This window comes from Manis pentadactyla, chromosome 4 (assembly GCF_030020395.1).
Source record: "Manis pentadactyla isolate mManPen7 chromosome 4, mManPen7.hap1, whole genome shotgun sequence".
Lineage (NCBI taxonomy): Eukaryota > Metazoa > Chordata > Mammalia > Pholidota > Manidae > Manis > Manis pentadactyla.
The window spans coordinates 63,188,319-63,215,386 of record NC_080022.1 but is presented as its reverse complement, the minus strand read 5'-3'; the positions used below and the strand labels follow the sequence as shown (position 1 = coordinate 63,215,386).

General features: G+C 37.9%; 1 protein-coding gene across 3 annotated transcripts; it reads right to left on the bottom strand.

Annotated features, from left to right (window-relative positions):
• Positions 1–795: 795 nt before the first annotated feature.
• Positions 796–24,612, bottom strand: LHX8 (LIM homeobox 8). Of its 3 annotated transcripts, none has more exons than XM_036890323.2 (9): positions 24,386–24,612; positions 22,368–22,454; positions 21,835–21,996; positions 17,928–18,049; positions 15,699–15,916; positions 15,088–15,191; positions 10,804–10,899; positions 5,017–5,200; positions 796–1,460 (listed from the first exon to the last, which is right to left on the bottom strand). In XM_036890323.2, the coding sequence occupies exons 1-9, from the start codon at positions 24,464–24,466 to the stop codon at positions 1,384–1,386; spliced, it is 1,131 nt and encodes a 376-aa protein (XP_036746218.1). In that variant the 5' UTR covers positions 24,467–24,612; the 3' UTR covers positions 796–1,383. The 3 variants fall into 3 exon arrangements, with proteins under 3 accessions (XP_036746218.1, XP_036746217.1, XP_036746219.1); XM_036890322.2 differs by having other exon boundaries at positions 15,699–15,919; positions 24,386–24,606; XM_036890324.2 differs by having other exon boundaries at positions 15,699–15,919; positions 24,136–24,439.
• Positions 24,613–27,068: the final 2,456 nt, after the last annotated feature.

The following is a 27,068-nucleotide window of genomic DNA, read 5'->3' as shown; positions in this document are numbered from 1 at the left end:
CTGGTATGAGGCAGATAGTTACTTACATCCATGTGATAGCTTTCTGGTTGCATTTATGATTACTAGAATAGAATTACAAATACTCCACTATTACTTCCAGTCCTCAACCAGATGTGGATCTGCTAGGTTAAACAAAGATGTAAATTTAAGATTCTTGAAATTTTTTCCTTGCCTTTTTCTTTTTTCCTGACTTGTATATGAAAGACAAGAAGTACTTATTAAGTTTTTTAATAAATAAAAAAGTTAGTAAGGGTGGCACTACTTACTTTTGTAATTGAAGACAAGCATCCCCCGCTACATACAATAAAGTCCTGAGGTTTAGATTTCAATTCTCAGAATCACAAATCCTAAAGAGTGTTCACTAGGAAGAAAGAGTAAAGAGGCTCTGGTCTAGATACATTTCTCAGAAACTCCAAATACTTCTAGTTCTTTCTGGCCCCTGAAGAAACATATTCTTACGGCCCATATTTCATTTCTGACTTGGAATACCCCAAAAAGGTCATTCTGAAAACTGCTTTGCCTTTTCTCACATTAATCTTACTAGGTAGTCCAAAAAGAGATAATTTTCCAAATTACATGTCTTCACATATACTTTTGTTAAGTGCAATCATCCACAAAAATGTTCCCTAGTAAAAGGTACTCACAACACAAAAAAAATTAGTTTTTAAAATTAAGAGTTGCTGTATTTGAAAGAGATTAAAGTGAACGTACTGCTGAGAAAACACAAAAGAAGGAAAAACTGACTGAAATTTTCACAAGAATGGAAAATGTTTAATAAACTTAGAAGGGTGGGCTTATTAAATGATAGTGTTATTTACAGCCATAACTCATCAACCACAAACACAACAATGTGTTTGCATGGCATGCTACAACAGAAGCTTTATTCAGTTCATTCAGAAAACATTGACAAAATAAATTTCAGTTGCAAATTCACAGATACAAGCTTCAAAGTATAAAGTTGTATATAACAAAAAAATACAGGTAATATTTATAACAATAACTTACAGATACAAACTAATGATAAACTACGATTTCACAAAGGATTGTAAACATTTTGCACACTTGTCAGTCCTTTCTTTTAGGCAAAGTGCTCTTTTGATGACAAATAAATTAACAGATATACACTAGTGTGAACTATTTCCAGACAATACAAAAAAAATTTTGATTTGTTTTCTTCTTGTAAACATAAGTTTTACAAAACAATGAAGAATTAATAAAAGTGTCTTGCAGGCCAACGATAGATACATACCTGGGCAGCAAAGTGATGTTGGAAATGCTTTAGGTGTTAAATAAAAATTAACGTTAATATCTTTTCAATGGTATTTTATACATAGTAAGTGACAAGTTTATATCCTTAATCATTTCTATCCCTGAAAAAAGGAATTAGGTATGACTTATTGGCAGTTGTGTCATTGAATGGGGTAACAAGGGCTGGAGTCCAAGGGTTGTTGGTGAATGAGCTACAAAATAGAAAAAAAATTTGTGGATCAGTTTTGTAGGTTGAATAAAACTGATTTAAAAACAAACAGAAACAATCCAAAGCAATGTGCTTTCATTACTCACTACACCTGTGTGCACCAAGCTACACTCACTCCACTGACCTCAACAAGAGCATTAACTTATTCAGCATAGTGAGTACAGTATTAAATGAGAATGCAGAACAGTTTACCCCTAAATCTTTATTTGGGTCCACAAGCTTTTGCCTCACTAACGTCCTCCATCCATTACCCATTCATTGCACTTTACCCTGCAGCTAGAAAGACACATGAGCTTTGCAGAGATGTTCCTAGCTTTTATATAGAATGATCCCCACCCCCCAAATTCTATTTTATGAATGCTTAACTGCCTTTTCCCTAAACATACATCAAAACACACTCAATTCAGGCAATACTACAATCATTCATGTGAACATACAAAAGTTTAATTGCTACTGTAAGTAAATGGCAACAATGGTACAGGCTCTGATTTTTTATTAAACTAAAACTTGAAATGGAATTTCCACTCTCAGCAAGGGCTATGTTGCTTCAAACCAAATGTCCCAGTGAGAGCAATGACAAAAGCTAAACAAAAGTTTTAAATATTCTGCTTATAGGCATCTGAATATGCAAACTTGCAAAGTCAAGTCCAAGAAGAAGAGGGAAATAAAATGAAGCTACCATTCCCCTACAAGTTTACAGACAATTTTAAAAGAAAAGGAATAGCTGATAGATGGAGAATTTAGCAGAGTTTTCAGGAGTTCGACTGGCAGGATGGTGGGGAACAAATATGAAAGATCAGAGATCACTGAAGAGAAACTCTAGTTAAAAACAACAGAAACAAATCAAAACATGAGCTTTGTTGGGGATCCCAAAAGGCTAAATCCAAGGACTAGTGACCCAGAATACACCAGAACTGATGCCTGATTAGATTGTGTTTTTCCCCTGGCCTAACTCCCTGCCCAAGGCAAAACTAAATTCTCTGACAAAAGATATCATCCAGAGTCCCAAATTTCTAGTGTTTCTTACCCAATATCTTAAGCACAATAAAAAAATAATAAGGCAAATAAGAAGACACGACTTGGTGGAAAACAAAGAGGAAAAAACAAAGGAACAGACCCACAAAAGATTTGATATTGAAGTTATCAGACATGAACTTTAGTATAATTAATGTGACAATGATTAAGGAATAAAGAGACATAAAAGATGATTCTAGCATAGAAATAGAAAAAAAATGAAATGGAAATTCTAAAACTGAAGGTACAATAACTGAAATTAAAAACTCAATGGATGAATTTTATAGCATATTAGAGAGTTAGTAAACTGGAAAACAGTTGAGAAGAAAATTTCTAGATGGAAGCATGGAAGATCAAAAGGCTGGAAAATATGGAATTTTTTCATAAAGGCAGAAACAACGTTTGAAGAGACAAACGCTGAGACTTTTCCATAATGAAATACATCAAACTACATATTCGAGAAACATATCTAGGCACATTATAGTAACACTGAAAAGCAAACACAAAAAACTAGGGAAAAAAGACATCCACTTTCAAAGGAGCAAGAATAAGTCCAACAGCTGACTTTAACAGTAAGTGGCATCAGGTTAATTAACCATTCCATATTCTAAATAACAGAAACAATGGAAGCCAGAAGACAGTGTTATCATTACCTTCAAAGTGCTGAAAGAAAATAGCTGTCAATCTAGATTTCCACATACAGAGAAAATACCATTTACAACTACATCAAAACAATGCTTATGAATAAACTTAACAAAAGATATGCGAGATAACTAAACAGAAAACTCTAGAAGGAAAAGTATTTGAAGATGACCTAAATAAACAGAAAGACAGAATAAGTTAACAGTATGGAAGACAATATTAAGACAGCAGTTTCCCATAAATTACTATGATTATACCAAAATCTCAATTGTTTCTTTTAGTTTTTGGTGGAAATTTACAAGTTGGTAAAATTTATGGAAATGCAATGGGTCAAGAACAGGCAAAACAAATGTGAATAACAACAAAGTAGGAAGACTTGTATTATTAGATATCAAGAATTATAAGCCTAGCATAATTAAAATAATTAGGAATTAACATAAAAATATACCAACAAAACAGAATAGAGGGTACAAAAATTGACACATACATTATGCAGACTCTTGATTTATGACAAATGTGGTACTACAAAACATCTGGAAAATTGGTATTTTCATTAATATAGCATAAAAGCTTTGTTCCCTGTCTCACATCATATACAAAATTCAGTTTCAGATGGATTTAAATGTAAATGTCAAAGACAAAATAAAGTTTCTAGAAGATAACATAGGACAAATATCTTCACTATCTTGGAATAGGAACAGTATCTTGAAAGGGTCACACAAAAAAACAACCGTTGCCCATGAAGGAAAAAAAGTGATGAAATAAACCAGATTAAAATTAGGAACCTATGCTCAGCAAAACCTACCCTTAAGAAAGTAGAAAAAGGCAGGCCACTAAATAAGAGGAGATATTTGCAACATATATAATCTTCAGCAAACTTAATTATGTGTAAGAAGAACTAAAACAAATTAAAGAAAAAACAAAACAAACAAGCAAATAGACCAACCAGGCAGAAGATCTGAATAGGTCCTTCACAAAAGAAGACATACAAGTGCCCAATGAAAAAATGCTCAATCTCATAATTCGTGAGGGAAAAGCAAATTAAAATTATGAGATAGCCCTACACAGTCATGAGATTAGCCAAAATTAAGAAGTCCACACCATGTATCATAGCAAATGTTGGCAAGGATGTGGAACCCCATAACTCTTAACATTCTGCTGGTCCAGGTGTCAACCTGTTCAACCACTAGGGGAAACTATTTTGCAGAATCAACTTAAGTTTAACATATGTAGCCTATGATTCTATGTTCAATTCCAAGTTATATAACAAAGAGAAGTGTGAATTAATGTGCACCAAGAGGCACATACAAAAAATCCATAGCAGCCTAGTCATAAATGCCCAAACCAGAAATAACAAATGTCTACCAAGCATAAAGTGGATAAATTGTGGTATATTCCTACTGCAGAAATCTGAATAACAATGAAGACAAACAAATCACTGATTCTTGACACAAAACAGATGAATCTCACAAATAATGTATTTAAAAGAAGTGAGACACAAAAATATATTTGGTGTGGTTCAATTTATATAAAACTCAAAACAGGCACAACTAAAACATGATTTTAGAAATCAAGGCAATGTTCCTTTGGAGAATGAGGATAATGACTGGGAGGGGATACAAGAGACTTCAGGGGCAATAATTATGCTCTGTTACCTAATCTGGATAGTATTTATAGGGCTATGTTAACCTTATTAACTCATCAGGCTATTATATAATGAGAATGTTTGGATAATTTTGCTCTTGTGCAGTCTGCTCCCCGCAGCCTTTTTCAGATGGTACTGAGGTAATACTTCAAAATGTGAATACTTTCAATGATCTAATATTAGAAGTTACTGGTTATTGATTGCTTGGCAGACAGCTGTTAAATGTTGGGATACCTACCATCCATGTAACTATGCAGCGCAGTTAACATCGTCCCATCCTGGGGCACATAGGCAGAATAAGCCATTTCTTCCAGCATGGGTGGAGACAGCCTGGAGGGTGGGACTGCTGTGACTGGGGCCGAGGAGGAGTGGTTAGGGCTGACGTGTTTCTTGTGGCGTGCTCTACAATTCTGAAACCACACCTGAGCGAGGAGAAAAGCACAGGAGCAAAGTCACATATCAGCTACCCAACTCAGTTTAGGAAAGAATGCAACCTCAACTGCTCTACCATATAAGCACAGTATAAATCTAAATAAGCTTTTTAAAAACTCTGTAGACAAAAGAGAGACATTTGAATGAATATCAATGGTCATTTTCTTTGGTCAAAAAGTAGCTATTTGGTGATTTATCTTCCAAAATCAAAAGCTGTGGAGGGGGGAAGTTCTGGAGTTCTGGAAAAGCTCCCCTCGGCTTTTATGACTGGCATGTGGAACAAAAAGAAAAACAGAAAAAGTCCTAGTAATCAGAACTTGGAAAAAAAAAAAGCCCTACTAAATGTATTCTTAGACACCTGCTGGATTTATTTCAAAACCTTTTTCAAATGACTAAAATTCCTACTGAGAAGTTCAAGCTTTTTACAAACCTCTTGATTCAGTTAGTCCAGATACATTTGAACCTGCTGAGTTCAATTCCTCTCTCAAATACATAGGCTATTCCCTAAGAAGCATGTTAAGGTCAGGTTTATAATAGAAAATCTGAGTAATGTTTAAGTAGAAAAAAATACAAACAGATCCACTGGTGAAACAGTTCGCAAAGTGTAGAGGGCTAACCAGCCTGTTGTCCACTCTATCGCAGAAATAAAGGAAGCACATTCAGAGCAAGCAGAGCTTTACACCCAGGTCAGGGTAAGTAAGGCCAGACTGCCCAGATCACTTCCAGCAACTAACCTGCCCGTGTTTGAACTTCCTGCAGCAAGAAAAATTTCACTATATACAATTACTCTATTAAAATACTATGATTTATCTGCTATCACTCCAAACAATTTTGTCATGAGAAGAGAAGTGGAGGGATGAAAACTTAAAGGAAATTAGGATAAGAACAACTTGGGATTGGGGAGAAGGCCAGGTGAAGGTCAGACGCATAAATCTCTGCAGAGGGCTGGTAGGTAGTTATTTAATGGCCCAAGTGAATTGGGTCTGAAGAATGTAGAAAAGGATGAAGCTGCAAAAAGATTTCGGTGAAAAGTTGGCCTGATTCCAAAACCACACCCTGCCCTTGGGACTCAAAAATAGAGGGCTGGCAAAGTATAAACTCGGGTTAAAACTAAAAGAATAAAATTCATAATTAATGGGATATGCAACCCTGAGCAGGTGGCCGAAAGGGAGCACACAAGGAATGTTTCAGAAACAAGATTTAGGCCTATATCAAGGTACAGGAATGTGAAGTCACAGCCTTTCCCCCGATCTTCTGACATGTTAGATTCAGATACCTGTACAGAGACCACACCCAATTACTCCACAGTTCTCTCCACCGGCTCCTTCACAACTGGTACCACTACTGCCACCCACCCAGCCAAGGAGATATACTCATACATTGCCCAACTTGTAAGAGGGAACTGCTGCCACCTGCCTTTTCTCCAGACAGTACCCAGAGACATACACCCCAGAGGACTACATATAATCTAATACACATGGCACTATGGTTCCTGGACTTTCTTCAAAGAATTTTATGTCTTTAATAAATTATATGTTGGATGGAACCTACTCAGATGTTAAGAAAAAAAGGAAAAATCCCAGACTTTGTAAATAAATATAAAGAAGGCCTGACATAAACAGCAGAATAACTACCTTAATGCTGATTCAAATTGCTCATTGGGAAGATCACCAATATGTAATCAAACACTGAGAAGTTTGGGAACACAAAGTGTCACATACAACAAAATATAGTTGAGGACTCTAGATAGCAGAAAATAACTACTGAAATGAGGGTTTCCTAGCTTCAGAATTCAAATGTAAGACCTTTTGATTCTCCTGACTTAAAATTCCTCTGCTTTGAAAATCTCTAACGAGAATTAAAATTTCTTCCAAGCAACATACTCTAAAATATTTAAGTAGAAAAAAATACAAACAGATCCACTGGTGAAACAGTTCACAAAGTGTAGAGGGCTAACCAGCCTGTTGTCCACTCTATTGCAGAAATAAAGGAAGCACATTTTGATCTCTAAATTGTAAACTACATAATCTGAAAGCAGGCCATGTAGACATTCTGGGAAAAAAAAGATTAATGAATAAAATGAATCTTGGAGGAAGCCCAGAGGCCAAATAGAATTTTGGGCACAAGATAGGATTTTAAATTATTGGGAAAGCATGGCATAATATTAATTTAGAGGAACTGGCCAATCATTTGTGAGAAAAAAAGAAAAATCCCTACCTCATGTAACCAAAAGTCAATTCCAGATAAATTAAAGGTTAGGTGTAAATAATTGAAACCATAATGTTTAAGGAAAAAAAAGCCAATATTGACATACACTCTAGACAGAGAAACATAAAAAAGGCCAAATCTATGAGAAAAAATAGTTTTTGAGAAATATGATACATAAAAATATAAAACCTCTATGTGGAAAAAAAATGAAAAGGAAATTAATGAACAATGAAAGCTTAACATGACAAATAGAATTAATAAAAATCACTGAGGTGGAGAGAAAAAGAAACAGCCCAATAGAAGAGTGGACTAAAAACATACAGTTTTTAAAATTACAAAATAAACTCCAAACATGTTAAAGTTCCTCGATAATAAAGAAATATAAACAAAAACAATGAGATCTTCTGAGTACCATATTGCAAAGGATCTACAAGAATGACAGTATCCAGGATTCACATGGGCTGGGGAAATAGGAACTTACATCTGTAGCTCCTGATCTGGCAGAATAAATTAGCATGAACTTTCTCGAGGGAATTTTTGTACTATCAGTTAAAGGCCCTAAAACCATTTTATCTTTTGACTCAACAATCCCACTTCTAAGTATTTATTGTACAGAAACTGTTGAATAACTTGCAAGGCATATATGCAATGTTGTTGTTCACTGCAGCACTGATAATGAAAAATTGGAAATACATTAAATAAATTATGCCTTGTTCAATATGTGCAATAAAATTGATGTAGATCCTAATATGGAAAGGTTTTCCCAGTACCCTAGAAGAAATGTTCTGTCCTATTTCTGTAAGATACACCACTCATAATTCACCTATTTGAAAGGGTTATATGAATAGTGTATCTGGATGCAGAATGTTAAAAGTGAAATCATCCATCTTTATTCTGTGATTTCAGTACAATGATGATCTATTCTGTTACTAATGTCTCACTAAGCAGACTTTAGCTAGTAAAGGTGAGACTGTCTCTGTGTATCAGACCATTGTTTCACCAGTCTTTGGGTAACCTACTTTGCATATTCTGTAGAATCAAGGTCTGGTAATCAAAACTCTCTAACTCTTCTAAAGTATACCCAAGGAAATGAAGTAGACTGGACAAAGGTTATGATTACTATTTGAGATCACACTAATTATTTTTTCAAAAATACTGTGAAGGACTATACACATAAATCATATACACAAATGTATGTATACAAATAATATATTTGCTGGCTAGTACTCATTTGTCATCTTATCAAAAATATTTAAGTTCAATCCTTACATATTAAAAAGCCACCATTCAACAGTATATTCTCTGTTTCTGTGCTTGTAATCAAATTAACTTGCTCATACTACTGGTGACCTAAACACCTGGAAATTATATGGCAGACGTCTGTCTGGGATCCTTACTTCTTCAAATAATAAGAAAAACCCTCAGAAAACCCTCCATTTTCCTTTGGTTCCAGCTTCAAACTAATCTAAAACATAATAGGAATTTGATTGAGCTGTCACAGTCATTGTCGTTGAATATAGTCTTAGATTAAAAGGAACCATCAGCCCATTGAGTCTGAACTACCTTAATAAAGGAAGTTCCTCTTCCAGGAACAAGAAACTCACTACCTCCAGTGGTAGCCATGGTATTTTTATGGCCTTTCATACTGAGAAAGTTCTTTATCATGAGTGAAATATGCCTTTTCTTACATTCCCTTGCAGAGAGCTGATTCTGCTGTCTGCAGGACAGCCTTTCATGTATATTTAAAGATACTGTGTTTATACTATTCCTTCCTTTACTGTCTGCTCATCTTACTCCAGATAAATATCCCTGTCACCACTAATATTAGCACATGATTTCTAGACCTTTCCCAAACTTGTTAGCCTTTCTCTAAGGAAAGCAGTCTTTTCAGATTGGTTCCTTGTTAGTCCCTTTTAGAAATCTGTCACTCTGAAATAAATGCAATACCCTGGACATTGGAAGAAGTACTAAAGTCAGTAAACGTGCCTCCTCTGAGCACCTCATTACACTGCAGCCAACCAAATCCACTGGGAATCTGGGTCTTTAGAGAAATTATAGTACCATCAGGCCTTTCCCATTGGCTTCTTTGTATGATCATTTGTTAATTATGAAATACTTCAGGCTTAAGAATAAACTGAAGAATAAACACCTATTTATCAACCATCCAATTTAAGAAATGAACATTACATGTACAATATCAGGCTTTACCTCCTCACCCCCAGTGGAATTTCATCTTGCTGGTTATGGTTACTTGCAATAATTCCTTAAACAAAAAAAGTTTAACCTTGAATGATACTTAAAATTATTTTCCATCTTCCTGATCTCTAAGATCTTGACACAGTTGACCACCTCCATCCTGAACCCACCTCACTCCTTCAGACTTTGTGATACATCTACACAAGACTCATTGCCTGACTGGCTGTCATAAAGTCCCAGACATCATCTCATTCTAAAGGACCTTACCCAATTTTATGGCAATGGATCTTCTTCTTGAGTTCTCTTCATCCTTTAAAATACCCATTTACATGCCCAACTACCACCATCATTGCATGACTAGCAGAGGTAAAGACCAATTAATCTCCCTCCCAACTACCAAACCAGCTCTCTTTTGACTCTAATTCTCCTGTCAATAGCACCGTTCCCACGGATATTTTGATTTAAAATATAAGAGTCAGTTTTGACCTCTCTGCTTCCCTACTACAATGTCCAGGTCCTTTTCTTGTTTCTAGATCACTATCCCCATGAAGGCTTTATTAAAAAAATCACTAGTTTGCCAGGTATCCTAACTAATCTGTCTATATAACTGTACCTAATTCTAATTCTTCCCAGGTACTATCACCAGCCCTTTCTTCCTGAAATCATATATCATGGTTTTTCCTGCTCAGGAGAAAACTCTACATGCACAGGCCTTTCCAGGTTCAGCTCCAACAGTTTCATCTCCCACAATTCACAAATAAAAATCTTACACTCCAATACACTGGCTTTAACTCATGTTTCCCTAGTTTCGTTCACACTGCCCCCTTTACCTGAATCTTTACCAAAGGCCGTCAACATTCCTTACCCCCACTCAACGGACATACACAATCACAGAAAAGGAGAAAAAAATACTTGCTTCAGAACCAGATCTAGCTTGGCACCACAGTTGACTTTTCTAGCCTGAGGATCTTAGGGTTGCTGTGAACACTGAATAAAGTAACTCATGTAGTCTTTTAACAAAAGGAAGCTAGCCTAAGAAGGCAAATTATCAGGTTTAGTAAAATTGAGTTAAAGTGTGAAGAGACCTAAAATGGAAAGCTAATGCTTTGAAATTTCTTTACAAAAGCACACTCATAAAGACCAAGAATAGAACTTTCAGTATTTCTTGATTAACCTTTGTAATAATCACCTGTATCACACGTCTGCTCAAGCCTGTCCTTTCTGCCAATTTCTGGAGGGTCTGTGCATCTGGGTTGTTGTCCTGAGCAAACTGGGCTTGCATAACCTGTTTTTTAAAAAATGTAGGTAGTAAATAGCTAAAAATAAGAAACTCAGTCTGCATTTTGATGACAGGATAGATAAGACATGCACAACAAAATAGGATACAAGCATTTTATTACTTGAGAGTCAAGAGGGGGAAGTATGTGTAAATCAAAAGTGCATATTTTATAAATTTACACATAAGTTGCTCTGCTGATATCTTTAAAAGTATTCATTTCAACATAAAAATTTATCTCTCAACGAAGCTATTAAAATAAGCTCACCTTTTCTTTTCTTCCATTTTCACAACCCACAAAAGCATAAATGTCTATTTACTATTCTTTTGTTAAAAATTGCTAACATTAGAATATTTTTAAAAGTACAAAAATAGCATCACATTTATGCCGAACTTCTACTGAGCTAAATATGTTCAAGGCCCCTACCACAATTTTTAATCAGTCTGCAAGTAGTACACAGAGCAACAGATAGATTCCACTTAATTGTAATGACTCTATCATTAATTGTTTTGAGCACTCGCTTTATACAAAGAAATATTTGTGATTGTAATAGATGCCCATCAGCCCAGTAAGTAAGAATTGTCCAAGATCTAGACATCAGTTGTATGGAAAATGTTCACAGGTGGTCCTAATGTGAACTTTTGGATTGGAAGCATTGTGTTAAGTGCAATGAGATAGTGAAACATGAAAAAACTCTTCTGGTCTCAACTTCCGGAGAGAAAGATACAGACATGCCAATAACCACCACCAATACAAGGTGAAGGGGGAGGTGTGGAGTGGGTCAAGGAGTACCCATTTAATAAAAGCACAAACCAAGGGCTTTGGTTTCTTTCAGAAAAGGGAATCATGGGAATTAAGTGGGGTATTTGAGTTTTATTACTTAAAGGTCAATCAATCGAAGGCAGTATTAGAATATGTGAAGAAAGTATTATGAAGAATGAGAGAGGGGAGTCTGGCATCCAACATGACTGTGCATGTCCCAGCATGGAACGGGTGTGACCAACCTATTCAAAGACCCAAGCAGCACTGGCCTCCACAGCATTTCCAACAGGCAAAATGAACCGCCTTCTCCACGACGCTCCTCACGTAATAATACCCGCGGCCACTGCACTTGTCACAGGGTAGCTAAGTAATCCGTTAGCAAGTCTAGCTCTCCACAGCAGAAAGTGAGCTTCTTGAGGGCAAAGGAAAGCTCTTACTCTTCACATCCCCAGGAGTTAATCTCCCTTCCTATCACTTGGTATGCACTGAAGAGTTTGTGACACAGTGAATGAACCTTGACAATGTGAGGAAAATCTGAAGCTAGTGTGGAGTAAAAGATCAGTGTCGCTCTGGAAAATCTTAGAGGTTTATAAATCATGTAATTTTTTAAAGTTCTCCAAGATTAGTGACTATTCTGGAATAAGGAATTCCTGGCTTTCTGTCCAACTATGTCCACGTGCTCATTGTAAACAGCACATATATTTTTACTTTAAAAAACGGGCAGAATCAGCCTAAAAGTTTGTTCACTTAATTCTTCCTTTCCTACTCCAAGTGTGTTACTTTAATATCTTCACGTGCAGAGTTGTGTTAATATGTAGTTGAGCACATAACATCCCAAAGAGAAAAAAGAATGAGTAAATTAATTATGTCTTTGTTTTTTAATTTATCAAGGAGACAAGTGGAGTAGATATTTAAGGATTTGCCTATAAGGCCATTATGATAATTTATAAGACAAAAATAGCATGCTTTTCACAAATGAATTTCAAATTCACAAGTTTAATAATGGAACTGAATTACATTTAATAAAGTAATTTGTCATCAAGGAATAAAGCAAAACTTGAATGAATCCTGATGGCTTAGACATGGAATATGCTAAAGGAAAAGATGTGCTTGATTTATGTTTAGTTTCAGGAAAAAACCTTTTAATTTCTACTTAATTTTATTATCTCTCCTGTCTCTAATGATGCTGAAGCCACCCCTCTCCTTCTCTGAACTCTTTTAATGTGGTCAAAGAATACACCTTTGCAGGCATTCATCATTTTAAGGCCAGGAAGTCTACCAGGAATAACAGGAGTCTGCACAGCAGCTGACCAGATCAACCTGAAAATGGACTAAATTTGTGCTAACCTTTGCATGTTTGATATTAATAATCGTTAAGTGCTTCCAAGTATAATAAGCAAACCATAATATTGGCAGGAAATTCTTAAATATCATTTCTACAAGTGAGACAACATTTGCAGTATTTTTGCCAACACAAAGTATTGTTCTATTTTGTAAGTCTTGGCTATTTTTTCTTCCCATAAGTTTCTAAAGAAGAATTTTGGAAAATGATCTTCTTTCTTCCTTACATTTTAACTCTCCTCTGTCCAAAGCAGGTACTTCATAATAGTCTCAACTAACTGATCATTTTATTTTGTTGAATTCAGGCACTACCTGAATATATTCACCTTTCTGAAAGGTAGGACAATTTGATAATGAGAGTACATTGCCTGATTTATTAGAGGTTCTGGCAAAATATGATGATTCAAGTTTTTAAAAAATCTACAGGAATCTCAGATTCCTAAATTATAAGACACTGAGGTCAAAGATTGTATTTCATTTGTTTCAGCCACCCCTGGCCTAAGGTAGATCCTAATAAATACTGAATAGATGAGAACATGCTTTGAAAGCATATTGCTTCTACTTACAATTTTTAAAACCTATGACTCTGATAAACATTTTTTAAAACTCATGACTCAGATTTGCTTATCATTTCATATATTTTCATATAATAATGCATGGCTCAAATAGCTTATGTGTTTGTAATCTAAAACTATAAGGCTACCTATAAGATTCAGAATCCCACTCTTGTTTTAACTACTGCTGCCATTTAGTGGAGTTTTGTTAAGGCACAGCCCCACTCATGGTCTCCCAGAAGCCATGATATTTGGGAAGTGGAACCCAAATCTCTTCTCTCCCATTGCCTTGGTGGTCTGCCTTGAGGGGAGTTTCTGTACCTTTCGGATGAGGTTACCTACATCAAGGAATTGCTGTTAAAGGAGATAATGCAGACAATATGTCTGACATAGACTGGAAATTTTTTAGAATGAATCTAGATTTTGTTGCTAGACTGTTTTCTAGCTCCATTAAATTCCCTTGGAATATCTATGTCACATCAAGGTTTCTTTCTTAATCAGTTTCAAATTAAAAATTTTCTCCTGAAACACATTTATGATATTTATCTTAAATTCTGGCAAGTCTTAGAATACTCTATTTGATTTTTCAATAAATTACTTTCACTCACTTGTTAACATTGCATAAATATCCTTTAAAGTCTGAGCTAAGATGGATACAATGTGTAAAGCACCCAGCAATATGTGGTAGGCTGGTAGGTGCTCCACAAATATTACTTTACCTTAGCATAAAACAAATACCTCAGCCACATTAATCTTTTAGAAAATGTGATTTCTTATCTGAAAAAAATGCCAGAAGAGTCATTATATGTGTAGACTTAAAGATAAAGCAAAAGTAATTGTTTTCTTGATAATTTGCATAAATCAAACTTATAACAATTATATTTAAAGCTTTCAGACTGAAAATAATCCCTCCCTTTTCAGGGGATATAATCAACCTTCAGCATCAAATTATAGAATTACCTCCTTGTATCCTTTTTAAAAACAAGAAAGTGTCAACTTGATTTGAGTCAGTAAGTAGATTCCTATTTACAATAAAGCTTATTCAATTCTCTCCTATTCAGAAAATACATAATCTTAACCATTAAAAGGCTCTTTTCATTCTGTCAAAAAGATGAACACATTAGTTTCTCATAGATCCACATATTGTATGTCTTTTTCTGTTAAGAATCTCAAAAGATTTTGTAATGTAAATGCCTTGGTTAAATTCATTTGATCAGGAAGTCAGAACAGATCGACCTTTTGTTTCCACTTTGATGTTAATACCAATAGATCCCAGGGAAACAAAATTTGAATGACTAGTTCATATCAGATCATGACTCTCTGGAATATCAATAAACATTTTAGGGCAACACATATGTTTTCATATATTCACCAAGTTAGTTTTCACAAAAAGCACAAGCTAACATTTTTGATAACATGAAGATGTTTTTGGACAGCATGGAAGTTTTTGTTGTTTTGGGTTTTTCGGAGTGTTTTAGTTGCGTGGTTGGTTTTGGTGGGGAGGGGCATCAAAAATCATAAATTGATTGTCATGTCTACCTGGAGCTGATCTGCTGTAAAGCTGGTCCGAGCTCTTTTTGCTGGTTTTGGATGATTAACATCTTGCTCTGTGAGAAGGGCGCCTTCAACAGTAATCCCATTACCTGCATTCAAAAAACACACCACACATGTTGATAACTCAATGAGTCTACCAGTCTATGCAATTATAGGTTTCTTGCAACTCTTGGCTTGGTGTGAAACCGTATACATCCTTCTATATTGCCAGACCTTTTAAGTTTTAAAACATACTAGAAATATACTATGGAAATAATATTCCATTTATAGGCTTGTTTATTTAGAGTGCAAAAAGTTAGAAATGCATACCTACGGTTCATCCTGAGGGAGGCAAATAGAGGGAAACAACTGGTTACAGAATCAAAACAGAACTCTAAACTCAAGGCTGCTGAGAATATGGCACAAGACTAATACACAGGCCATGGGTTTCTCTGTAAATAAACAGATGGAGACCATCGCTAACAGTCAAGTCCTTCGTGAATTTTACCACAATTAAACTGCACCAAAAAAATACATTAAGATGACCTTAGGAAAAATCATTTTATCCCTGTTTTTACTGTCCCAAAAGATTCAAAGTTACTTTAGTATATATTTACCATTTTCTACTTCTCTTTTTAAATTATCCAGCATGCAGTCATAATGCACTCTGCAGAGGACTTTCTCTTCCACTAAAGCAAACTCCTCTCCCGTGGAAAGTTGCCTTTTGCAAGAAAAGCAGGCAAAGCATGCCAAGTGATAGACGTTCCCCTTGGCCCTCCGGACCCAGTCAGTTGAGTGGATGTGCCTTCCACAACGAGAGCAGCGAGTTCCATACCTTCTATACAAATAGGAAGGTGGGAGGCAAAGATTTTAATGCTTGCTGAGATATTCATTAATCCAAGAATAAATTAACACATTTATCACTCAGTGGATTAACCTAAGTATTTAAATCTTTTAAAAATAAAACAGGAATCAATTATTTTTCTAAAAGTCAATATGATAAGCAACCAAGACTTGAGATAAGGTCATAATTCAAATCTGTTTATAAAACAGAAACTTGTTACATTAAAGGAAGACTGCACTTTTTATTTTAAAATAAATGAAATATGAGTTCAACATTCTCTTGTAACAAAATTTATAAATTACCTAGAGAATCAAGATACAAACACATATATCACACACACATTCCAGATTGAAATCTCAAAGTGCAAAAATACATTACTGAAGAGATAAATGATCACTTCTTAAAAATCAAGTTGAAATAATTAGAAAAATGCTTGAAACTTTTTTAAAATTAATACTTAAACATTTCAAATTGATATTGTCAAAGAATGGGTAGAACAGAAATTGTTCACTCTGGGGGTGAGGAAAACTCAGAAATGTTTCCTTTGGTGAAAAAGCTATTGCATCTCTAACCTGCGGGATATATTATCTACAACTATCAGAGACACTAACTGCACATTAAGTGCAGGTTAACTGTAACAAAATGCTGAATTTAAATATTTCTTTTTTTCTTCCAGTCTGAGTAACTGGACATTCTTTGTCATGTCTTGTAACACACTGATAGTCAAGGCCCGGCCTAGCCACATCAAACTAAATAAGCATATGTGTCTGTTTTTGTTCATTAACATATCTTTAAAAATATTGCCAGGTTTTTTTTAAGTTAATCTGAAAATCTGACTCCTAAAATTAATTTCAGAGTATGATAAAATCTTAAGTAGAAAAAATCCTGAAGAACTAGGCTGTCAATAAGTCTCTGAAACCAAATATTTCAAAGGACTTTAAATTACTATTAAAAATATTAAGATTATCATATCCTAAGTGAAAGAGGAAGAATATTGCTACTATTTTTAAGGAAATGGAGAGTAGACCTGATGAGAAATATATGTTTCTGGTAACTACAAAATTCTGTAACTTTACCAAATAAAGGAACCTGAGTTCTATGAAATGATGTAAATTACCTAGCAATCTTATTCAAATGAATCTACTAAACTCTCTGAAACCAGTTTTTGAAATTGAGCGTAAACAACTAATTACTATTATAAACTTCATTATATAGTATTAATTTCCCAATTTCACAATGAACATTTTTTTTCACTTGGAAATGGAAATAAAGAAAAAATATGGTAATTCTTAAAAGTCATACTTAAGGATGATTTCAATTTCTATCCATTAGGAATTGAATTATAACCTATAAGACACTTTACATTTAAACAATTATAAAGAGATCATGCAGAGAAAATGTTACATTTAATATCTTAGGCAAATATAATGTCATGAAACAATGATCAAATAATAGACAAAAAGAAACAGGATTTTTAGGCAGAATAATTAGATCTGTATTTCTGATACTGCAATAGTCAATTCTTCTAAATAATATAGTTTATCACAGTCTCCAAACTGCTGACATTTTACAGGTGTATAACTAGGGATCATTCTATAATAAAATGGTAAAAGCTTAACAAAATCTTAATATTTATCCTCCCATAATTACTTTTATTTGTCTTACCACTCCCCCAACAAGGGGTTCTGTCACAGTAAGTCATATTTCACATTTTATACCTATGAACAGCAAGAAGTTTCCATTTTAGTATCTAAAACTTTCATTCTCTAAACTGGAAGTAATTGTTTAAAATTTGTTTTAGTATGCTGAAATTCCTAAAACATATAAACATATTTATTTTAATATAAGTTATATCTCAAAAATATGAAGCATTCTCACTTTGAAATCCATTGTATAAGAAAAACTGGAATTCAATAAATAAAACTAGACAAGAAGGCCTACTTACAAAATTCTCTTTGCATGATAACCTCATGGAGTGTCTATTAAAAAAAATTCAGTATACCTGAAATAATCAAGTTTGCAGAAAATGTCTTTGTCTTTAATATAACAGCTGGTATGCCTTCCTAAGGAGGTTCTGCAGACACTGCAGGAGAGACACCGAACATGCCAGCACAGGTCATTCACCTGTGAAGGAAAAAGGGGCAGATTAAGAAGCCATTTTAATACTGCATTTAGGAATATCATTCATTGGTTTTGTGTATTAAAGAACTTAAAAAACTGGCTTAATATTTTAACACATGCTCTGAGTGTTTCCATCTAAAAAGAATTTATACAAACTTATACAAATCATTTATACAAATATGAATGGAGATATATTCTTTTAGACCTCAACCAAAAAATCACAATAGCATTTCCTATGTTTTGTGTTTAACATTCTTTTTATTCCCTTGAAGAATTCAGTCTTTTTTTCCCTTTCTGAAATCAAACTTCTACGAACACAGGGAAAATTTTGGTCATTTTTAAAGTCCTACATAAAGGTTTGTTTTTATTTTTTCTTTTACCAAATTCCACTATAAAACCTGTTAGCTAAAGAAGTCAAGCCATGCAACTTCTCAATTTACTTTTTGACCAAATAATTATAAACTGTGCACCAGGTAAAGTGAGAGAGGGATAAAGTGTAAGGTGCCCTTTTAAAGAAGCCAGGCAATCAATTTTCCTTAGAAATTGCTAAGGTAGATTTAAATGTTGATATAGCCAAAGCCCTGGTTCCGTTCTAACATTAAATAATATAATTAAGGAGTAAAGTATTGGTAACCCTACTTAATTTTTTGGCTACTGTTGAAAAAATACTTCTGGTTATAAGTGGTTCAAAAAGGCACCCACACATTGTTTGAAATTTATATTTCAAGTAGTAAGGCATAAAAGAGTGGTTGATAGATCTCAGCACTTTGTGTTCTAAATAGGAACATGAAATATTGTCAATTCAGGAAGTAAATCATAATTAACCTCACCTTAAACTGTTACCAGTATACTATAAACACTACAACTTTAGCCTTCAAGAATGAAGATGTGTTGGATGGAACCAGCCTGTAATACAGACTCCTAAAGTCTGCTCTTGTAAAATGGACACAAGAACTAGATTTATACTTAATTATGCATAATTTCATTTCATGTCAAAGAACAGCATAATAGCATTTTATGTAAAAGAACAGCAATGATGCAAAGCACAGTTATACCCTATAAATGGATCTAATGCCTAAAATAGGAAATTGGAAAAATGAAAAATTGTAAAATATCTTTTGCTATATTATTTCATAATAGACTACCAGTCCAATTCTATCAGATTAATTCTACTGTTCAAAACAACTGTCTGTAATGTGAAATGTAAAAGGCATTTTGAAGTTGAAGAAAACATTTTCATTGGCTTCTAATTACAGTCATGTGCCTTTTACCAAAGCATTAATGAGAATATCATTTTGGTGAAATTAAAAAAATTTTAAGTTTTGGTCTTGGCATAAAAGAACTGTACACTCACTATACAAGAAAACATAGAAAATAGCAAAAATATAACAGAAAACAATTTGAGGAAATCAGAATAAAAAATAACAACTGTCAATATTGAACTGGAAACAATAATGTATTTTCCTTCTATTATTTCCTAAAGTGGGCCAATTCAGTTTAAGCTTAGATGTACTGGCTTCCTTTAGAATTCTACTGTTTAGGGCCTTCAGCATTTTGATCTTATTCAGGCTCTTTAAAAACAAACAAACAAACAAAAAACCCACAAGGGTAGATTCAGGCTTCAGGGCAGAGTCATGGTCAAAGGCAAACCTAATGCCTGAGTTGTCACCTTTTACTTTAAAATAAATAAATAAGCCTTGCTTCATCTTCTGTTTCTTTTCCAGGGGGGGAGGAAAGTAAAAAGTAAGGTGAAGGGAGAAAATTCTGGAGGACATAAATCTTCCCTGATGGCTGGTATTGATCCAATCTTTCAATATGAGTGTGTGTATATACAAGCACGGGCACACACACAGAAATAGGCCAGAAAAACCACCCAAATGACAGGGCACTGAAGTATTAGATGGTACAGTAAATACATACAACTCCTTTCATACTTTTTTATTCTAAGTACATTTTACTTGCTTCATGAGATGTTGTTTTTCTGTACTATACCAGTATTTCAGGTATACCCTCAGATACTTTACTAGGTCTAACAGTTACTTGTTACCAATGACTTTAATTGAATTCAAACTTACCTGAAGAATAAGTACTCAAATGGAGAGAAAAGAACTCAGAGTTTTCACATAATTATATATTCTCAAACTTTAGTTAGAGCTAATACACTAATATGTACAAGGAGGAGTAGAATAAGACTGTACATAGAAGACTTCACTGGGAGGACTCCAGTCCTATAATAAAGCTTTATATTATTCATTTAGATAACTTAGGTATTTTATATAATGCAAGTGTATATATATTTAACATATAAAAGATGAATATTAGACACTTATCTGAGAGGGTGTATTAAGAGTTACTTTATAATAACCTTTTTTTCCTATATCCTCTCTGTGTTAAGCCTTTTACAGATCCATTTAGAAACATTTTTAAAGATTATGCTAGTTATTGAGAAGGCTCATTGAAAATAAGAAGCTAGTTTTGACCCAAAAGATGATTTTGATATAACCATATTTCTCATGTCTAGAGACATTGAAAAAGTGATCTTAAAAATGCAGATTTAAAGAGAAAGCCATGTTAATTTGCCAGCTTTCAGAATCAACCACCAATTAAGGTTAAATTAGTCATTTATTAGTGTTTTCACCAAATCTTCTTTTGGTATTTTTTCTGGGTTTCTCTACAGGGTATCATTCCCACTTTACAGAAAGCAGCTTTGGACCTTGAGGTAGAAATTTAAAGAAGCCCACTAACTTGCTTTTTCAACTCATACTCTCCACAATTAACCCTTTTGAAAAATTGGGCAAGGGATAAGAGGGGGTTGGTGGGGAGGAAATAAAAAGTGAATTGTCTGCACTAATTCAGTGTAGGAGAGATTATTTTAAATAGTGGTTTTTAAAGAGCTATTTAGACTGAAAAACCATGGTATTAGGATTAAGACACATGGGACCACGATCCTGTGTGCAATGACATGGATTACTGTGGCATGCCAAAATTTCTGCTCCAAAGCTCCCCCACAATATTTTAAGAGAGAAGTAAAATTAAAACAGTCAACTCTCAAACCACTTGAAGCATTTCATGCAAGGCATTTTCTATTCTTTATCTTTTTTTTTTTTTTTTTGGTCTGGTCTAATTTTGCATCAGTTTACATTATTTTTCCCGTGCACTGGAGATGACAGAAAAAAGCACTAAGCGTCCTCCAAGTATTAAACCTTAATAAAAGGAGGAAGGTACTGAAACATTTTTATTTAAATTCTCCTGATAAATGCTGCTTTGGAAAAGCCCCAGGTAACTGTAAGTGAACATAAGACCATGGAAAAATTCTGTCCAGAAAAGACCCTCTAAGGCACTTTTTTTTTTTTTTACAATGTTTCTCACTAAAGGAGACAGTAAGAAGGGAATCCAGTCAACATATACTCATGTGGAGCTCTGAGGCAGGCAGGCGCGTGGGTGTTACTGCGGATGGAGGGGCCATAACCCGAGGCTCAGTAAAAAATAACCAGTAGGACCCTGCTGCAGAATGGGTAAGGTTTCCAGTAGGACCCTGCTGCAGAATGGGTAAGGTTTCCCGAGTTATTGGCACTTCTAAACCACGACGTGTCACACACAAGCCATTCTGCAACAACACGGGAGGGGGATTCTCCCACTCACTGCCACTGTATAAGGCGCCCTTGCTTGGACTATTTTGCGGAGAAAACCTACAACCTTGAGTGACACCTTAAATGGAAGAGGGAGGGGGTTACATTTCTCTTCCCAGAGCTCGCAGGGTAACCCCCAGCCTCTCGGCTCTGCCCTACCTTGAGAAGGTACTTGTCCACGATCTCCAGGCCGCAGCTGTTGCACACACACTTGCCAGGGGGGCAGACAGAACCCGAGGCCATGGACCGGGGCGAGGACGACGGGGACAGCGGGGCCGAGGAGGAGCACGAATCCTCGTCCCCCGCTCCCTCGGGGCTAACCTGCAGGAAGCCGCGAGGCGCGTCGCAGGCGGTTCTAGACCCCTCCACCTTTCCTCATCCCACCGACCTGCGGGGCTCCCCCAGGTCACCCCAAGTTCATAAGGTCTCGCTTCACGCCCTCTCCCCGGAATCCAAGGTCCCGCCACGCACCCGCTGGGGCTGAGGGCCCCTGACCTCCACGGCCCGGCGTGCGTTACAGACCTGCCCAGCTCGCCGCGCCTGCTCAGCTTTCCGCCCCGCCCCAGACCCTCCCTCCACGCGCTGCCCGAGGGGCTGCTCGGGCTCGGGAAGGAACGCGGTCACACTGGCCTATCGTGCCGGGCCGCCTCCTCCCTGCCATCTCGCCAGCACGCGGGTCCCTCCCCACTCACCAGTCCCACTTCCCCGGCGCCTTTCCGAGTCCTCCCGGCCGCCAGGGCAGCAGTCCGCCCGCACTCTTCCGACATGAGCCCCTGGCACTGCGGGCGGAAGCGGGGAAAAGAAGGGAGAAACACACAAGTTCAGAGTCTGTACGCACGTCCCCAGAGCCTCAGCTTCTCCGCAAGCGGCGCAGCTAATGAAGGCACCCAGCGCGCCGGGCCGCGCGTGCAGCCGTTAGGGCTCCTGGGCCCCGGCGCCGCGGGTTATCCGGCGGGCGCGCAGCCTTGCTAACCCGCCCCGGGCGGCGGCGGCACAGCCCCAGGGCGCGGCGTGGCGGCCACCGGAACCCCCAGGGCTCGCCCTGCTCGCTGCGGCGTTCTCGGGGCTCCGGATCCCGAGACCTCACCGGAGCACGTCGGTTCCCCGCCCCCCTGCCGGGGGTAACAAGTTAATAACAATCATCCCAGCACAAAGCATTTTCTTTCTAGATGTCAATCACTGCGGAGCGGAGATCACCGGGCTGTAGCGGGTGCACGGGGTGGGGTGGGAGGTGGAGTGGAAGAGAAGAAAAGAGGGTTGAGGAGGGGGGTGGGGGAACAAACTTGATTTCTTTAATAACCTCAATTAAAAGAACAAGACACATATATATTTTTAAAATGGGGCTTTTTGAATTGGATAGCCCGAAAGGTGAAGAGGTTTAATAGGATACTTGAAAGCTAATTACAGCGGGATTTAAGAAGCCTGGTGTTTGTTCCGATGACAATTTGAATGAAAATGCTTCAGATTAAACCGAGCCAGCAGCTCTTTCGTAAACTTACGGCAATTAGAGCTGCGAGTGATTTACACTTGTTTCTTTAAGGTGTAAATTGCCACTCATTGCTTAGTAAGTCAACATTTGAGCTTCTAAAGGATTATTTTTAACCAGAGCAAAAACGCTAGTCGAATAATGGAAAATATCCAGCTGAATCTAATTTGTGCCATTAAAAAAACTCACCCAACCTGGTTCAAAATGTTTTAAAGCAACAAAGCGCATTTCCCAAGTGTTTCCAAGCCTTTGCTGGAGTTTTGTTCTGAAACGAAAAGCGCTACCTCTCTGGGCTTTTTCTGCCTGCCTTTCCGAAAACTCTAGCTTGGGGGATAGGGGAGCCCCAGCTAGAGAGGCCCACATCTTTGCGTTTCTGACTCTTCGCCTCTTTCCTTTTCTCTCTCTGGCAGCACCAGGAGAGGCACCGTCCAAATCCCAGAGTTCTCCGGTCTCTTTGCCCGGACTCCGCGCGGCAGCCCAGAAGCCGCGTCCCCGCAGACTTTATAGAGTTTAAGCAGAGAAGTCCCGCGTCCGAGCAAAGGCAAAGTCAGCGGTGCCCCGTGTGGGTTCCGCTGAGGCGCTCGAACAGGCTACAGATGGTTTTCGAAATAAAACGCGAGACACCCACGGTTCTGCCTCTAGAGTAAGATGAGAGCTTGTCAGTTTCTCTCATCTACTCCACCAACGGAGAGTTTGCCTCTTTTGATATTTTAAATAAACTGGCCTTCCTGGACTGCCCGGGGATGTCCCGAGGCCTTCCAGGTGCCCCGACCTCGAATGCTTCGCGGTGGGCCCTCAGCGGCGCGGAACTCCCCGCGGCGGGAGGAGCGTCTTAGGGCCGGCAGGCGTCCTTCTGCAGCAGGGCGCGAGCAGTCGCGCGTGTTTGGTCCCACCCGCGAGCCACCCCGACCTCCCGACTCGCTTTACCCGACCGCCAAGATCACCACGGCAAATAGAACAAAAGCACGACTCACATGTACCCGAGAGCGCCCTAGGCTCGAGGCTTCGTCTCCCAAATTACAGTCTCCATACCTCAGGTTAAGTGACTTTGTGGGGAGGGTAGGCAATGATTACTGACTAACGCTACTACGTAATAAAAAAAATTGCCAGGTCTGAAGATGAGGCTGTTACAGGTAATTTCTGAACCTGGTTTAAGAGCCCAAATAGCTCGCCTTTCAAGGAAACTGCAATTCAGCTGGTCTGGCCAGGCGTCGGCTCGCTCACCTTCTCAGGGGGAACTGCCAGCTCCGGCACGTCCTTTTCTTCTAGTTTACACACAAACATCTGATCGCTTTTCCAATACATGGCACTGCTAGGGCTGCTTATCACATACCAACTCCAGAGGGTCAGAGGCTGTCCGCGTCTGCCGATCTTCCCCCTCCCCCGCCCCAATGCACAAATAAAAGCTGACACCACCGAGCGGAGCAAGAAGCCTCTAAGTAAGTCTTCGTCCAAAGAGGCCGCTGTGGCCGTAAGCACTCTCTGATGGACTCTTCTTAAGATTCTTTTCTCAACTTCATTGTGGTCTTTCCCTCCAGGAAAAAAAAAAAAACTGTTTTCCAGAGGGTGGAACCTTACATGAAGGGAGGGAAAGAGGTGGGGGTGGGAGGGAAAGTTTTTTCCTGGAGGAATAGCCTCACCTCCTTAAGGAAAACCCGCCTTCTGTACATGCTAAGATCTTTATCAGGACAAGCCAACTTACTCCAGATTTAGTATTAAAGGAAAAAACATCCATTGGGAATGGCCTGTTAACTTTTGACTTAAAAACAAAAATCTGCTCTCTGCATTTGCCGTGGCTTTTTAATTCTCGTTCCTCAACCGAAACCTAAACAAAGATTCAGGTTACATCATTTTCTGCAGCAAACAGAAAGGGAAGCGGAGGACTGGGTGACTTGAACGTTTTAGTCATTCTCTTACAATGCGCAGCTCTCCTGTGTAGCGGAGGAACTCGACTGCGCCCTGGAAGCCTGGGGGCTGACTTATCTAGCGGTTCTCTCTTTGCGAAAAGTTTTCTCATTAAGATAAAGAAGGAACATCTGAGCAGCACAAAAGCTTATGATTTGCGACTAGATTTGAAATCAAGGCTACAAGACAGACAAAAGTATGTTGCTTATAGTATTGCTCTTTCATGTTGTCCTGGACAAAATTTAAGCCCTAGAAGCGGCCAGTTCCTGATTCAAATTTTGACTGCGGGTTTGCAGAAGGGGGGTTGGGAAAGCGGAGGGTGTTCTCAGAGTACCGGAATTTGGTTAGGACGGGGGGGAACCTATTTGTTTAAATAGCGTCTTTATGGTATACATTTTACTTCATTATTTTCGTGTACAAAGGGGACTTCGGTAAGAGACTATTTAACAATAATTTTTATTTTCAATTTTCTCTTAAGAAACAAAACAATGCAAACTTCTGAAACATATGAAATATAAGACTATCTGGGAGTCTGTTACCTAAAGGCCTTTAACAAAATCATGTGCTGTTGCTCCGATCACACACACACACACACACACACACACACACACACACACACACACACACACACACACACATCCTTATCTCCTTGCCTTATTTGTCTGGAAAAGAAAGACCAAAGACCAAACAGGAGGAGCAGTGAGCACAGAGAGGTAGACTTCCCGTGATGAAGTGAGACTGTATAACAATCTGTGAACGAGCAACGACTACAAATTTAGTTTTTCCCTAATTGCATTTTTCTCCCACAAACGCGAGGGTCCCTGGAGCATTTTCCTATCCCATTGTGTTTCTTTTTGCACAGCGGCGCACACGTTAATATTAGGCACCACCACCCCACCCCAAGCCGCCGTTCCTCTCTGGGAGATTTCGCTTAAATTTAGGGAGTGGGGGAGGGATACGCTATGATTAATCAGTGGCCTCTTGCAGAATTGAAGGTTTGGGGTAGACTAACTTCTCGCAAGGCTAACCTGTGCGTGGAGAACAGAAACATTTGTGTTTTTCATTAAGTGCAAAAAGTCGTTTTTGAAAAAATCCATATAATGCATTTTCCATGAAATAGCATCAGTCTAGAGATGGCTCTTTCGAATAGAAAGGGATTCGTGCAGAACGTTGACTCTATCAGGCATTGTATAGAGCAGCATTTAGAATGGAATTAAAAATAAAGATCTCGTTCGGAGATTCAGTTACATTTTCTATTTGTTAGGGTCTGCAAAATGAATCTGGGGTACTGTTTGGCTACTCTCTAGGAGAATTAATCTCTTGGGTCATTTGGAGATCTGGAGAGCGCTGGAGCTGTTTTGGGAAGTAGGGAGGGGGCGCGGGCGTTTATGCGGTCTTTCTACCCACCCTCGCCTAATCAGGCGGCTCTCAATCAGATTTTCAAAATACTATTCTTGATCTAAGAGCGCCTATCTCTGCATAAGTGGAGGAAACGATTCATTTTTAGAGGCTTCTGGGCTTAGGGAAGAAAAATGGTCGGTCGTCAGACATAAGAAGACTATCCGGCGTCCGCTTTATTCCTGGCGCCCGGCAGAACGCGGACCTTTCCCGGGGTGTCTTGTGCGCACGCAGCCTTGCTCTGTAGGCTTCGGGGCGGTGAGTCTACTCTGCCTCCCAGGTGGTTTAAGCCTTTGGCTGGGGGTTCATGTGGAGGTGGGAGGAGGGGGATGTGCAGGTATTTGTTGTGAATGTCGGGCCTTAGAGTTCCGCGCGTCCTGGGCTCAAAAACTTCAGACTCCTCGTCAGGGGTAAGCATAGAGAGGTTGCCCCTGCACCGTGGCCCGGCTTCTTGGAGCTCCTGTCACACCTCTTACCCACTCATCTCGGTTGGGGCAAAGGAAAATTTCGCATGCTGCTTTGTAGAGTACCTCTTCTTACATTAGGTGCTTGTGCTAAAAGTCAGGACTCTTTTTTGTCTTTATAATGAGGGTTTTTTTAAGCC